Raw genomic sequence first — 14,285 nt, 5'->3', positions numbered from 1 at the left:
ACCATAGTGGGTTTGATCAGAACATAATATCCATACAATGTTTAACAGGCTATGAACGCTACTCAAAGGCATCAGCAGTCTTAGCAGTTCGGTGTGTGCAGTTGGCTACTGATATTCTCATGAGAAATTAGTTTTCAATTTCAGCTAATCTTCGCCCAACACTGCGCACACAGCAAATCGTAAAACAGGGCCAATGTTTCACTTTTTTTACAAGTCTCATTAAGACTCACACACATAATAAATTAGCGGTTATTTACTTATTCATGACGTTAGCTTCACAAGGCTATTGAAAGAAGTCAGCAATTCATGTATTCTAAAGAAATCTGCTCACTGGTGGTAGAGTCTTTCACTGTCGACAAATAACGCAAGATTTAACGGCTACCGTCCTCCACATCAGAGGATATTTCAGGATATTGCAGAGAATTTGTGGATTTGACGGCTCTAATATCCCGGGACACCACTTAGGTGCATGTCAGTAATAATACAGAGGGGGAAATGTCCATTCAAATATGATGCTCTAACATGAATGTTAGAGCATGTTTTCCAATGTCAATATACACACAATATAAAGATGGTGGTGTTCTCTTCTAGGTCCTAGTGCACTAGTGCTATATGGTGTTCTCTGCTAGGTCCTAGTGCACTAGTGCTTTATGGTGTTCTCTGCTAGGTCCTAGTGCACTAGTGCTTTATGGTGTTCTCTGCTAGGTCCTAGTGCACTAGTGCTTTATGGTGTTCTCTGCAAGGTCCTAGTGCACTAGTGCTTTATGGTGTTCTCTGCTAGGTCCTAGTGCACTAGTGCTTTATGGTGTTCTCTGCTAGGTCCTAGTGCACTAGTGCTTTATGGTGTTCTCTGCTAGGTCCTAGTGCACTAGTGCTTTATGGTGTTCTCTGCTAGGTCCTAGTGCACTAGTGCTTTATGGTGTTCTCTGCTAGGTCCTAGTGCACTAGTGCTTTATGGTGTTCTCTGCTAGGTCCTAGTGCACTAGTGCTTTGTGGTGTTCTCTGCTAGGTCCTAGTGCACTAGTGCTTTATGGTGTTCTCTGCTAGGTCCTAGTGCACTAGTGCTTTGTGGTGTGTTTTCTCCTAGATCTTAGTGAACCAGTGGTACATGCTGTGTCTTTTTCTGGGTCCTAGTTCCCATCTGAGGTTAAATGGTGCGATCTGCTAGGTCCTAATGCACATCTACTGCGATGGTGTGTTCTCTGTCGGTCAAATCAAATCATCAGAAAAAAAAGGAGAAATTAAAAAAAACAATCACTGTTTGGGGTCTTTATTAAAACACGTCGAGGGCTTAAGCTCCGATATCAAAGGTCGAGGAGTAATTCGATTAAAGGGCCATATCCGCTCTCACAACGTAACGGATACGACCGGGCTGGGAGACCCGCACTCACATGACTGGGAAGGCGAGAACACTCTGAGCAGTCATGCTGGATAAACTCTGAGGCTGTCCAAGGACATCCAGTTTCCATAGTCTGAGCACAACTCAGAAGCAACCGTGTCCTATGGGTGCTGCACGCACACACGCACACACACACACACACACACACACACTCCGACATACACTCCGTCATGAACACACACACACACATCTGACATACACACACACACACACACACACACACACAGCTGCAGGAAGACGAGTCATTCGCCTCCAAGTGGTAATGCATAGCCATTAGATATATAAATAAAAGTGTGTATTTATACGACCTGGGCTTCACTCTAAGCCCAGCAGCTGCACTCCATTTCAGGTTCCACGCACACACACACACACACACACACACACACACACACACACACACACACACACACACACACACACACACACACACACACACACACACACACACACAGCCTCTACAAGGCTACAAGAGAAGGTAGTTAAGCAGAGGTCAGGGGTGAACACCTAGCGACGGTTACCATGGCAGCGCTGACCCTTCGCCGCAGAGGGCTCGCGTGTTTGTGCTCGGCACGGACGGCCGCGGATCCGTTTCCGTCTCACGCAAAGCAAACATACGCCTGGCTTCCTGTAACATTTGTCTGCGCGCAAAAACAAAACAAACATGGCTGCCCCCCCCCCCACCCAACCACAACGTCAGCCATGTAGCAAGGGGTGTGTGTGTGTGTGTGTGTGTGTGTGTGTGTGTGTGTGTGTGTGTGTGTGTGTGTGTGTGTGTGTGTGTGTGTGTGTGTGTGTGTGCTTGTGCTTGTGCGTGTGCGCATATATACGCGTGTATGTGCGCGTGCGTGCGTGCGTGTGTTTTTGTGTGTGAGTGTGTCCATGTGAGAGTCTGTGTCAGCTAGCATGGGCCGGAGGCTTTGTGTGCACTAGGGTTGGCCGGTGTGCGTTTGTGCGTTGATGCGTGGAGGACCGCGTCCAGGCGGTACTTACGACAGTCCTGCTCGTCCGAGTCGTCTTCGCAGTCGTTGTCGCCGTCGCACGCCCAGGAGCGCCGGATACACTTGCCGTTGTCGCAGTGGAAGTCCAGCGGGGAACACGTGGGAAGCACTGGGAACAAACAACAAGAAGAACGGGCGGTGAGAAACGATCCAGGGCAGAAAGAGAGAGAGAGAGAGAGAGAAGAAACGAGGGAGGAATGAGGTCTGCAGTCATTGTGTTTATTCATATAAAAACACTTTATAGGACAGTTTAAACACCACGTTTTACTGCGTAGGAGAAGTTAAATAAGCCATGGAGGTGCCAGCACACAATCCTTTAATCCCTCTTCTTTGAAAATCACACAGAAAATAATTATTTCACTCAACCGACACTTGGATCCGTCATGGAAAATGTCTTGTGAGAGTAAAACACTGGATTCTTGTTATAGCAAGGCTGTGCATTTGATTTAATTTAGCTGAGTGAGAGAGCACACATTGAACAGAAACCCACACACTGAACAGAAACCCACACACTGAACAGAAACACACACACATTAGTAGCTTATCTGAATAGGTCATAGGTCAAAGGGCACACAAGACGATTCAAAGCCACTACAGTGCAGTGAGTACAACAACAATCCATGAGAATGGCTTTCATTTCCCGCCACAGATCCGACCACTTCCCTCTGACCACAACAACAGCAGCAGCAGCAGCAGCTACAGCAGCAGCAGCTACAGCAGCAGCAGCAGCAGCTACAGCAGCAGCAGCAGCAGCTACAGCAGCAGCAGCAGCAGCAGGTAACTGCCCCCTCAGTGGCCCTCTCCATAGGGCCCCGTCTGCCCTAACCCCACATCCTCTGTCCAGCCCACAGCCGACAGCACCAGGCCTGGATGACTGCCCCCCTTTGTCGTCCACAGACAGCACTCATTTAATTACCGGCCGCCAAAAGAAGAGAGATGGGGAAAAAAGGAGAGAGAGAGAGAGAGAGAGAGAGAGAGAGAGAGAGAGAGAGAGAGAGAGAGAGAGAGAGAGAGAGAGAGAGAGAGAGAGAGAGAGAGAGAGAGCAAAGGCGGGGATGAACACATGGAACCCATTGCAGTGGAAGCCACATATTTACAAACACACACATCCATCCCTCAATATGGAATCTGAGATTAAATATTGAAAGCGCAACGTAGGCATTATGAAAATGTGATTTGATTATGTCACTCATGCAGTTTACCAGCAAGACTCGAGAGTCTTGAGCGCGTGTGTGTGTGTCTCTGTCTGTGGGTGTGTGTGTGTGTCTGTGTGCGTGTGTCTGTCTGTCTGTCCTTATGTATTTATGTGTGTCTGTCTGTCCGTGTGTGTGTGTAATTATCTGTGTGTCTGTGTCTGTCTGTCTGTCCTTATGTGTGTCCGTCCGTCCGTGTGTGTGTGTGTGTGTGTGTATGTGTGTGTGTGTGTGTGTGTGTGTGTGTGTGTGTGTGTGTGTGTGTGTGTGTGTGTGTGTGTGTGTGTGTGTGTGTGTGTGTGTGTGTGTGTGTGTGTGTGTGTGTGTGTGTGTGTGTGTGTGTGTGTGTGTGTGTATCAGCAGCCCAACCCACCAAGGTGACTGAAGCCCCACTGACCCATTTACGTCTGGAAACCGAAATTAAATTATTGAGCAACGGCAAGACAGACGGCAGACAGAAACAGACACTCAACGGCTCTCCGGTGTCATCCTTCCCCTCACCGTCCACTCACCTCTCGGTGAACCCTCTCTCCGAGCGTCCGACCCGAGCGTTAAAGCTCTCCGACACTCAGACAGTGCGGAGATACGAAGAGACGGGTTTGTGTCAGGGACTAAAGCCGTGGCGATAAGCTGAACACGAGACATGAGATCATCGCGGCGCGCAGACAGTTCTATTATTCACATGTTTCGGGTGAACTACCGTTTTATACGACGCCAGCCCGGCGCTAGTAAACATCAGTGGTTTGCGATCACGTTTCATGTTGCAATTTCAATGGAGCGCTTATGCAGGCCTTGATGTGTGGATACATGCTTTGAAGTGAATGGAGGTCAAACGTATGGAATGCTGCTTTGAAACACTGAAGATGAGTTTGTTCTCATCTCTTTCTCTCGATCACAAACAAACTCAGGGTTGACCCTGTGGAGTGGACATTTGTATCGAACGGTAGATAACGTGCAAATATGCAAACAACCAATGTTTGCACAACGCTTGCAAACAACCAATGTTTGCGCACAAAAGGTCTCGGACACCCACATGAACACACAAAACCACAAACACACACTCACACACACAGACACACATATTACATACTTGCAAATATGTATTCCTAATAGATTTCATCCATTGTACACTACAAAAATAATATATTTCAAAACTGACAGTGACACATCTTTTCCTTTAATTTCTTGGATGGAGAAGTTCCCCAAACGTCCCAGATTACAGAGCAGCAGCCAGGTCTTCCCAGGGTGAGAACCGACCCACACCCAGCTGTTCCCAGCGCTCCTACCGCCAGAAAGTCCCACTGGCATACCAGCGGCAGTTCCCACAGGCGTCAATCCTATCTGATCCCTCTCCTCTCCACAAACACGCACATACCGACCGCGGTAAATTCAGTCCGGTTCACATTGGATCACATCGTACGGGTGTGTCTATGTCTCCGTTTTTTTTTTTACTTTGTGCGTGTTTTTTTTTTATTACGTGTCCCCAAAAAAAAAAAAGCGTCAAGCCTTCCTTTGAGGAGCCTTGGCGACACCTTAACGCGGGCCGTATGCGTCTCGGGAGGTAGAGCGGGTTGGATGGTGACCGGAGGGTTGCTAGTTCGATCCCCCGCCTCCTCCTAGCCGGGGCATCAGCCAGGAGGAGTGTCGAGGCGTCCCCGAGCGAGACCCCCACGAGCCGGCTGTCGCTCCCGCGTGGCTGACGCCGCCGACGGTCTGTGAACGTGAGCATGAACGGGTGAACGTGAGGCGATATTCTAAAGCCCTTTGAGTGGCCACTGGGTAGAAAAGCGCAGTATGAACGCGGTCCGTTTAGTCCATTTAACAGCGTCGCTGACTCCAGTCTGAGTGTTGCGGTGTCCGATACGTCCACCGCCTCCGCACCGCTGCTCCGTAACAGCGCACACAGACGGCCGGGTGCTGGACAGACGGATGGACGGAGAGATGGCGAGGATGAAGAGCGGCAGGGGGGGGGTAGACTCTTCGGCTTGGTTTGATGGAGGGGATAGGATAGAAACAGATGTGGTCCCATGAGGGAGGTAGCGGCGGTCGCCGGGTCTGATGGGAATATCTTATCTGATGGGCTAATAAGAGGCTAGCCTTCTGCTTCCCAAGCCCGGCGGTGACTCAGCTGCGGCTGGGACGTATTCTCTCACCCTGAGCATGAGTTCTGAGCCCCGATTTGATCACACCGGTGTAGAAAGGGAGAAAGACTCGACCAAGCAGTGCCTTGGCATGGGGACAAACACACACACACACAAAAGATAATAAGTCTTGCCACTGTTTGTGTGTGTGAGAAAGGATTGAGACAGGCCTTGTCCTTGAGCAAAACATTTCCCACACAAACACACCCCCACACACCTGAAGAGGAATTTATTCCGTCCATGCTGTGTGAATAAACACAAGAATTGGCAAATTCAAGGAAACGTCTCCATCAGGGGAAGGAACGCAGTGGTCAAAGGATGGATGGGAGGCATGTTTACACACACACACACACACACACACACACACACACACACACACACACACACACACACACACACACACTCTTTTCCCTGTGTTGATTCGGGGCCCCTCCATCAGCCCCTTAACTAGCCTCTCCCTGACCCAACAAGTGTCCTTGAGTCATTTATTGAGCAGACTCTTGTAAATATTTAGCAGAAGAAAGGGCGAACAAGAGGAGAACGTCAATATGGAGGAGTGTGTAGAGATAGACAGAGACATAGATAAAGGACCAAAATAAAGAAATAAAGAGAAAGATAGTGAGAGCGAGAGTGAGAGACAGGTGAGGAGGATTATGCTAATGCCTTTGAAGACAAACAACACGAAGGAGCCAGGCACAAAGCACGCCAGGAGAAGGACGGAGAGACATACAGAGAGACAGAGGCGCATGAGAGAGAGACACAGAGAGACATAGACAGAGAGACAGAGACACAGAGAGATATTGGGTGAAAGAGAGACAGCGATCTCCTCATGTTCGTCTTTGGAGTTCGGGAGGTTTAAATCTCCTCCAGACTCACGCTGGTCAGCTAAACCCCGGTCATCTGATTGGGCGGCGCTGCTGACACCAGAAGATCCAAAGGAAAATAAGTCTGGGGGGGGGATACGGCTAATGCATACTCACTTTTTTGTGGCGACTGTCATGTGGTGTTACTAATCTCTCTCTCGGTGTGTGTGTGTGTGTGTGTCTGTGTCTGTGTGTGTGTGTGTGTGTGTGTGTAAAGTTTGGGTAAATAAGGTATGGATAGGGTGGGTCTGCTTTTTAAGTGCCCACACATCACAGTAGGAGGTTGGCTGGGGGGGACTGAGATCCCTCAAGCAAAGCAGACCTCACAACATATTTCTTCAGCCCCGGGGATCTAGATATTATAACCCCAGCCCCCTCTCTCTCCCCCCCACTGCCCTACAACTGCCACTTCCACACCCCCCCAACTTCAATCCACACAAAAACACCCCCCAACACACTTCAGTCAGCCCCAAAGTGTTTACTGTTTCACAGCCTCAGCTTTACATCTCAGCGGGGGGGGGGGGGGAGTGTGTGTGTCAGAGTGTGTGTGTGTGTGTCAGAGTGTATGTATCAGAGTGTGTGTCTGTGTGTGTGTTTGTATCTGTCAGAGTATGTCATTGTGTGTCAGTGTGTCTATGTCTAAAGCGTTGGTGTTGCTGATTTTTAAATGAGCCCCAGAAATAAGTAGAGGGACAGCGAGTTTTGCAGGCAGGAGAAGGAAAGAAGAAGGCAGTAAGCAGCCCAGAAATACCATCAAATATTGAACTGTTCTGCCTGCCCAGGCCGCCAGGGCCTCGAGCCTGCCTGTGATTCCCTGGTCTGTTTCTATTTACTAGCAGCGGTCTACTCGGCTGTGGTTGGTGAATGAACATGGCCATACATTAAATATGGATGGAGCCGACATAAAGCAGACTACTATATGCTCTATTTGCTCGGATTCGGCCTCACAGCTGTCAAGCAGTTAGTGTTTTACGCGTTTGTGTTGTACGCGTTTTTTGTTTTACACGTTTGATAGACCAAGACCAATAATCGAATGTTCCTCTCTTCAACTTCTTGAAGCAGCTGTTACCCGACCGGCTAATGCATGCTGCTTTTATCTCCGCGGTACCCGTCACGGAGTCAATGGTAGCAGAGCATAGGGTTGTTGAAGACGATGTGGATTCTCGGTTCAAGATATTTCTCCTTGAATTCCAAGATGCAGAAAATAAACATCACCGTGCTTTTAAAGCCTTCAAGGAAGAATGGGCTCTATCGCCGTCATCGATCCCCGTCCCCCTTACGCATCCATCCCTTTTTAATCCTCCATCAGAACCCCTGTCCTGCTGGGGAAGCGCTTAAGAAAAACCTCCCTGTAAGTTGAGGGTACTCTGTCGTTCCTGTTGGAACCAGCTGCAGCGGGTGAATGGATCATTACGGAATTCTAAGGCTTTCAAAATCAATGCTTAACTGACTGACTACTGATAAGGTTTGAGCGCGAGTGTTTTTGTTTTTCAGAATCTATGCGCATACGTCATACGTATGCGCATAGACAAAAACACTCGCGTGCGTGCGTGCATGCGTGCGTGCGTGCGTGTGTGTACGTGTATGCAAGTGTGTGCGCTCGTGCGTTGTACACACGCACGCGTCAACGTCAAGATTAAGTGAAGCTCGTCATTTCTGTGGAAGCTCCTGTGATTTACACCCTCCATTTAAACTTCATCAGCGGTCATTAGCGGGTCGCCCTGGGCGTGCTCACCACCTGGGCTCCGCCGCGCGGCTCCCTGCCGCCCAGCCAGCCAGCGATGAGGTAAAGAGGCCGGTGAAAAGAACCAAAATAAACCGCACAGTTCAGACAGCCAGACCCGGAGACGATATTACACTCGTTCTGAACAAAGGGAAGAAAGAGAGGGAAAAAAAACGGAGAGGAAAAGGGAGAGGTGAACTATTTAAATGCCTTTTAGCACGGGCAGATTTATGGTCACAGCGTGGGGTCCATGAGTCCTCCCCCTCTCCCCAACCCACCGCATTCCCCTCGTGTGGTGGGCTTTAAAGATGAGCAGACGCCAAGTACGTGTGTGTGTGTGTGTGTGTGTGTGTGTGTGTGTGTGTGTGTGTGTGTGAGAGAGTGTGTGTGTGTGAGAGAGTGTGTGTGTGTGTTAGTGAGAGAGTGTGTGTGTTATGTGAGTGTGTGTGTGTGTGTGTGTGTGTGTGTGTGTGTGTGTGTGTTAGTTTAATAGTGTGTGTGTGTGTGTGTGTGTGTGTGTGTGTGTGTGTGTGTGTGTGTGTGTTAGTTTAATAGTGTGTGTGTGTGTGTGTGTGTGTGTGTGTTAGTTTAATAGTGTGTGTGTGTGTGTGTGTGTGTGTGTGTGTGTGTGTGTGTGTGTGTGTGTGTGAGTGAGTGTGTGCGTGAGTGTGTGTGTGTGTGTGTGTGTGTTAGTTTAATAGTGTGTGTGTGTGTGTGTGTGTGTGTGTGTGTGTGTGTGTGTGTGTGTGTGTGTGTGTGTGTGTGTGTGTGTGTGAGTGAGTGTGTGTGTTAGTGTGAGTGTGTGCGTGAGTGTGTTAGTGTGAGAGTGTGCGTGAGTGTGTGTGTGGAGAGAGAGAGAGAGGGAGGGCCGGTGGGGGGAGTGGGTTAAGGGCAGACATGATGGCTGCTAAGTCAATTTCCTCCGGGCCCCCGACTCCACCACAGTCCCCTCTCTGCTGCCATCTTCTCCCCCACATCCCCTTTAATAGGCCAGGATCCTGACACCCACCCGCTACTCCTAGACATATAAATACAGACGTGACCCCTCGTCGTTCAGGGATATTCTAGTCCTCTGCTGCCGCTCTCTCCCCGGGTCTTCTCGTCGGTCTGCTTCTGGCTCAACCCCACAACACCCCTGCTGGCTTTGTCTTTAGCTCACACTGCTGTCGTGAAACTTCTTCTGGCTTGGGGAAACTAGAAAGGCACACACACACACACACACACACACACACACACACACACACACACACACACACACACACACACACACACACACACACACACACACACACACACACACACACCTTTCTGCTCCGCCGCAACGTTCCTGTGAGTTCCACTTCCTAATTAGATCTGTGGACCACATGCTTCATCGGCAGAAACGGACCACTTTGACTCTACTGTTGAGTGAAGACACACCACGCTCTGTCTGTCTTCTCGGCTCTCTGCCTCACCTATGGGGTGTATTTGTGGGATCGCGCACTCTGACAATTGGACAAATGGTAATTTGATAAGAATTAGCCTTCCCCCTGAGGTGACACATTGCACATCACGCTCAAATCTTGATGGCACGACAGCAGAAATTCCTCAATTTGTCTGTGAGTATGTGTGCGTGCGTATGTGCGTTTGTGTGTGAGCGAGCAGCTATGCGTGTGCTATTTGTGTGCTCTACATCGCACCCCGTCACCTGTCAAACATTCCCGCTATTCCGCAGAAGCCAGCTCTGACATCTATATTCAAAGATTTAATAAAAAAACACAGCCTTAATAAATCCAACTCCTCGGTGTGTTAAAGAATGTCATTACAGGCGTAAAGCGCTGTGGCTCGGGTTTTTTACGATGCGACCGGGGCTTGATTCAATCAGCGTAATAGAAGCCAGGTCAGGTGTCCCACACCATCGCTCTGCACTTCTACTCTCTCCGAGTACGGGAGGGTAGTTCTAAGAAAAGGCGAATCCAAGGGCCAACCTCACTGCTCTACAGTGACGCAACAGAAAGAGCACGGGACACTAGAGTTGTTCCGATACCGGGACCAGTATTGGAAATTCCCTGAACCGCTCCGATAACATCACATGACTATCAGAAAATTTCAGAAATCAGAATCGGTATCGGGAAGGAAAAAATGGTATCGGAAAATCTCCACTAACTACTCAAAACTAAAGCGGGAACAACCGACCAATCCTAACGACCGCTTTGTCGGACAGCCCTCGTCTCCAGAATTCAACAAATGCTTCAGTAGTTAGTTTAGCTGCGGTTGCAGACTCTGTTGGTTCATGTCCATCGTGGTCAGGGCTAGGTTCATGCCCAGCCGCACTCACGGAGATTAAACAAAGAAGTTTAGTGTGCGCCGTGACACAAAATGTCAGACCGCAGACGAGGCTTCGAGCAGGGGGAGGGACAAGCCCGGGGGTGGGGGGGAGGGGTGGATCTATGGCTACACACTACAGCACTAATTAGAAGAGGAGACAGCGACAGACAGACGACTCAATACCGGGACGCTTTAAGATGACCCAAATCTTCCTCCTCCTCCTCCCAAAAATACGCTTAGTGATTTGAAGGACTGGTTGGAAGGAGTCCAAGGAGACACCTGGGCCCCGGAGCGAAGAGTAAAGTAATGTCTGAATCGATTAGACAGCACTAATGGATCGGGCGGACACCCTCTGGTATCGGGCAGAGGCTCGCAGTGTGTCCGCTCGGCGGTCGATGCGCCGCGATCAAACCGTCTCAGCGTTCCATCGGACAGGAATCAATAGTGCTCAGCCTCCCCCCTCCTCTCAAACCCTTTTAACTGCACTAGACGCGCCAGGGAAACAAAGATGGACAGAAGATACACGCATGCTAGCCTAGCATGCACTGCAATGGCAAAAAAAAAACAAGGGAAACAACGGCACAGATACACAGTTGCACTTAAAATAGTACTTAGCATTGTGTAGCATCTTCTAGCCATCTTTGTTGTCTACGGGGAATGGATTAACCCAGCGATTGTTGGTTCTATGAACATCCTTACTGTACCGACAGAGATATATTGTTGTTTCTCTTTCATCTGACAAATGTACAAATTATAAGACGCTTTGCCCTAAATGTGAATGTAAGATACTCTGCGCCATTAATGGCGCAGAGTATCTCGGGACTCAGCCTCCGGTCTGAGTCCCGGCTCTTATCGGTGGAGGGGTAAGAAGTGTCTGTTAACATTTCACCTGGATACTGACGAGAGGCGGTACGGCACCACTGTTTTCCACTTGACCAGCGGTTACGTTTCAACGGAACCCAGGGACCGGGTACAGAAGCCCTGTCTCACCCCCTGGCTAGACCGACACGGACTGCCTCATCCAGCCTCCACCATGCACGGACCGGGGCAGGAACACCGGGACAAACTATGCTGCTGGTCGAACGCTGGTCGGATCGCATGCGTCAAAATAATTAATAAGTGTCTTGACGTAATGCGGGTCGTTACAGTAAATGATGGTTTTTATGACAGTGAGCAGACGAGCAGGCGACGGCGCCTGAGTCACTGGGAGAGTCAGACAGCTGGATGAAACGGTGCACAATAACCACGCCAAAGACGGGAACGACTGCGTCATAAGATGAAAGAGAGGAGAGAGGGGGGGGGGGGTTGACTTACTGCAGCCGTCCTCATCGCTGTGGTCCCCGCAGTCGTTGTCTCCATCGCACTGCCACTGGGCCGGGATGCACGTGCACTCTCCGAAGGCGGAGACCGCGCACGTGAAATGGTTCCTCCCGCAGGAGCACTCGGCGCTGGCATTGGCCCCTGGAGAGAGAGAGAGGGAGAGAGGGAGAGAGAGAGAGAGAGAGAGAGAGAGAGAGAGAGGTGAGCGCGGCACACAGGCATCAAGACGAAGAGACTGGAGATCAGGACGACCCGAGGTCAGAGGGACCCTGAGGCACACCAGACAGAATCAATGGCAGACTCCTCATTATGCTCCGTTCCCCACCATACGTTTCCCGTTCCCACAGCCGGGCTCGACACACGGGACAGTCGGACAGACAGCGGTGACCTTTAGGGGCCCACTGCAGGAACCACCGGGATGACAGAACTTAAAGGTTAATATACAGATAGGAGCAGGCAGACATGTGGCCTGTGTTTAGTGTCAGGTGTCTAACGCCTTCCAAATAGATCGGCAGAATCATGGCAATCAGTTTCCCAAATTGCCGTTTGGTTTGGGTAAATGCAGAGCACGGCGAGAAGTACCGTGCGCTCCGCACAGCAGACGAAATGCAGGCTCGGCGCCAAAACAGGGTGCATAATTGATCTGCCGTCGTCTCTTTACTGCTGCCTTCAGCTTCTGAGACCGGCAAATAGTACACTGCTGTAAGCTACAGAACACACACACACACACACACAGTTTGACATTGTATCTTTTTCCTGTAATATAAACTTGGATTCGTGCGAAGATACGAGAGGACTTCAGCTCTTAAAGTGCTCGCCATGTGTGTGTTGGTGTTTATCTGGGATCTCATTCACATGCACTCCTACACATTCGCGTGTTTCTAAACAAGAACATTCTCAGTATCTATAATATGTTTAACCCCTTGTGCTCAGCCTCACATGTATGCTCACAGAGCCCCCCCCCCCGCTGGGCCGATGCACCCATTAAAACAACCGTACACTATCACTGCTACATGAAACGGGTCCCGGCCCCTTTTGTGGGGTCTGTTGTGGTTGCATTGGTGCAGTGTAGGCTGAAGACACAACGACATGAGCCTCTTCCAGTGACCTCGTCCACACCACAACGTGTCAGAGCTTACTGGTGTGTGTGTGTGTGTGTGTGTGTGTGTGTGTGTGTGTGTGTGTGGTCTCTGCGTTGCTCATAAAGCCCTCAGCGAGCCCAGGCCCGGCCAAAGGGACGTGTAACCTTCGGAGCCCTCCCACTGCACTAAATGAATGACCTTTCTTTTCATTTGCACCCCTTCTCTTTCTCTCCCCTCATTCTTCTCTTTTCACTTTCCCTAGTTCACTCCTCATCCTTGTTCTAGAATGATTTTTTAACAGATTGGAAAAAAAGGCAACAGATCCATCCAAGTCATTTTCTCCAATATCCCCCCCTCCCCGCCTTCCAATTTTCTTCTTGCCTTCTGTTTTCGGTGTCACTGTCCTCCCCTCCAGAGAGTGTGTCTTGATGTGCTCTAACCAGAGCTCTCTGTCTGGCCGTATGTGTGTGTGTGTGTGTGTGTTTGTTTGTATGCCTGCGTGTGTCAAACTGAAGCCACATCACAGCCCCAGCATTGACCAAACATGCTCTTTTTAAAAAACGTCTCCTCTGGCCCAGAAGAGACACAAAGCCCCACACCCGCCCCCAAGGAACAGAGAAGAAGAAGACACTGGCGGCAAGATGTTCTCTGGAGGACTCTTCTAGACGCTGCCGGTGTCCTACCAAACTCATTACTTGTCTACGGCGCTGTTTCAAATTTGAACGCATTGATGTGTTTTGGACTCGGGCGCAACGGTACAATAGGATTTAACCCACCGTACATGTGCAAGCAGGTCGGCCTAAATGCTACACAGTCCTCTAAGGGCACAGCACGCAGATTACACAATGGATAATGGATCCATCAAAGGGAAGGCTTTGTAAACTGCCGTAATGCACGCCATCTGAAGCCAACACGGTAAAAAGTCAAAGCCCCGATAATTAGCCCAGAGAGAGAAACAACAAGGTCAAACTTCACTTCCCGACTTGAAAGTGACGCATTCATGGAGCAGGTTATTCCGCGGAATCAAAGAGGTGGCCAGGGGCCCACTCGGGCTCACCAGGTGGTTATCACATGTTAGACGGGAGAGGAGGCAGAGGCATAAATAAGGAGGGGAACAGAAAGAAGCCGGGGCAGCCAGCCGTGGAGGCCCCGGGCTTTCAGACGCACCACCATGACGGCCGGGAAGACTAGTCCTAACAGATAATGATCACCGGCCCCGGTGTTATGAGGGCCCTACCGATGGGCCTGGGCCTTTGTGT

General features: G+C 50.0%; 1 protein-coding gene across 1 annotated transcript; it reads right to left on the bottom strand.

The window, feature by feature from the left end:
* Nucleotides 1-2,098: 2,098 nt before the first annotated feature.
* On the bottom strand, nucleotides 2,099-12,227 carry LOC132472429 (low-density lipoprotein receptor-related protein 4-like; the record flags this gene model as incomplete). The annotated part of the gene is made up of 2 exons (XM_060072034.1): nucleotides 2,099-2,506; nucleotides 11,939-12,227. Coding segments are annotated over 2 exons (498 nt in total), but the record flags the coding sequence as incomplete, so codon positions are not given.
* Nucleotides 12,228-14,285: the final 2,058 nt, after the last annotated feature.

This window comes from Gadus macrocephalus, chromosome 14, assembly GCF_031168955.1.
Source record: "Gadus macrocephalus chromosome 14, ASM3116895v1".
Classification (NCBI taxonomy): domain Eukaryota; kingdom Metazoa; phylum Chordata; class Actinopteri; order Gadiformes; family Gadidae; genus Gadus; species Gadus macrocephalus.
This window is presented reverse-complemented; position numbering and strand designations above follow the sequence as displayed.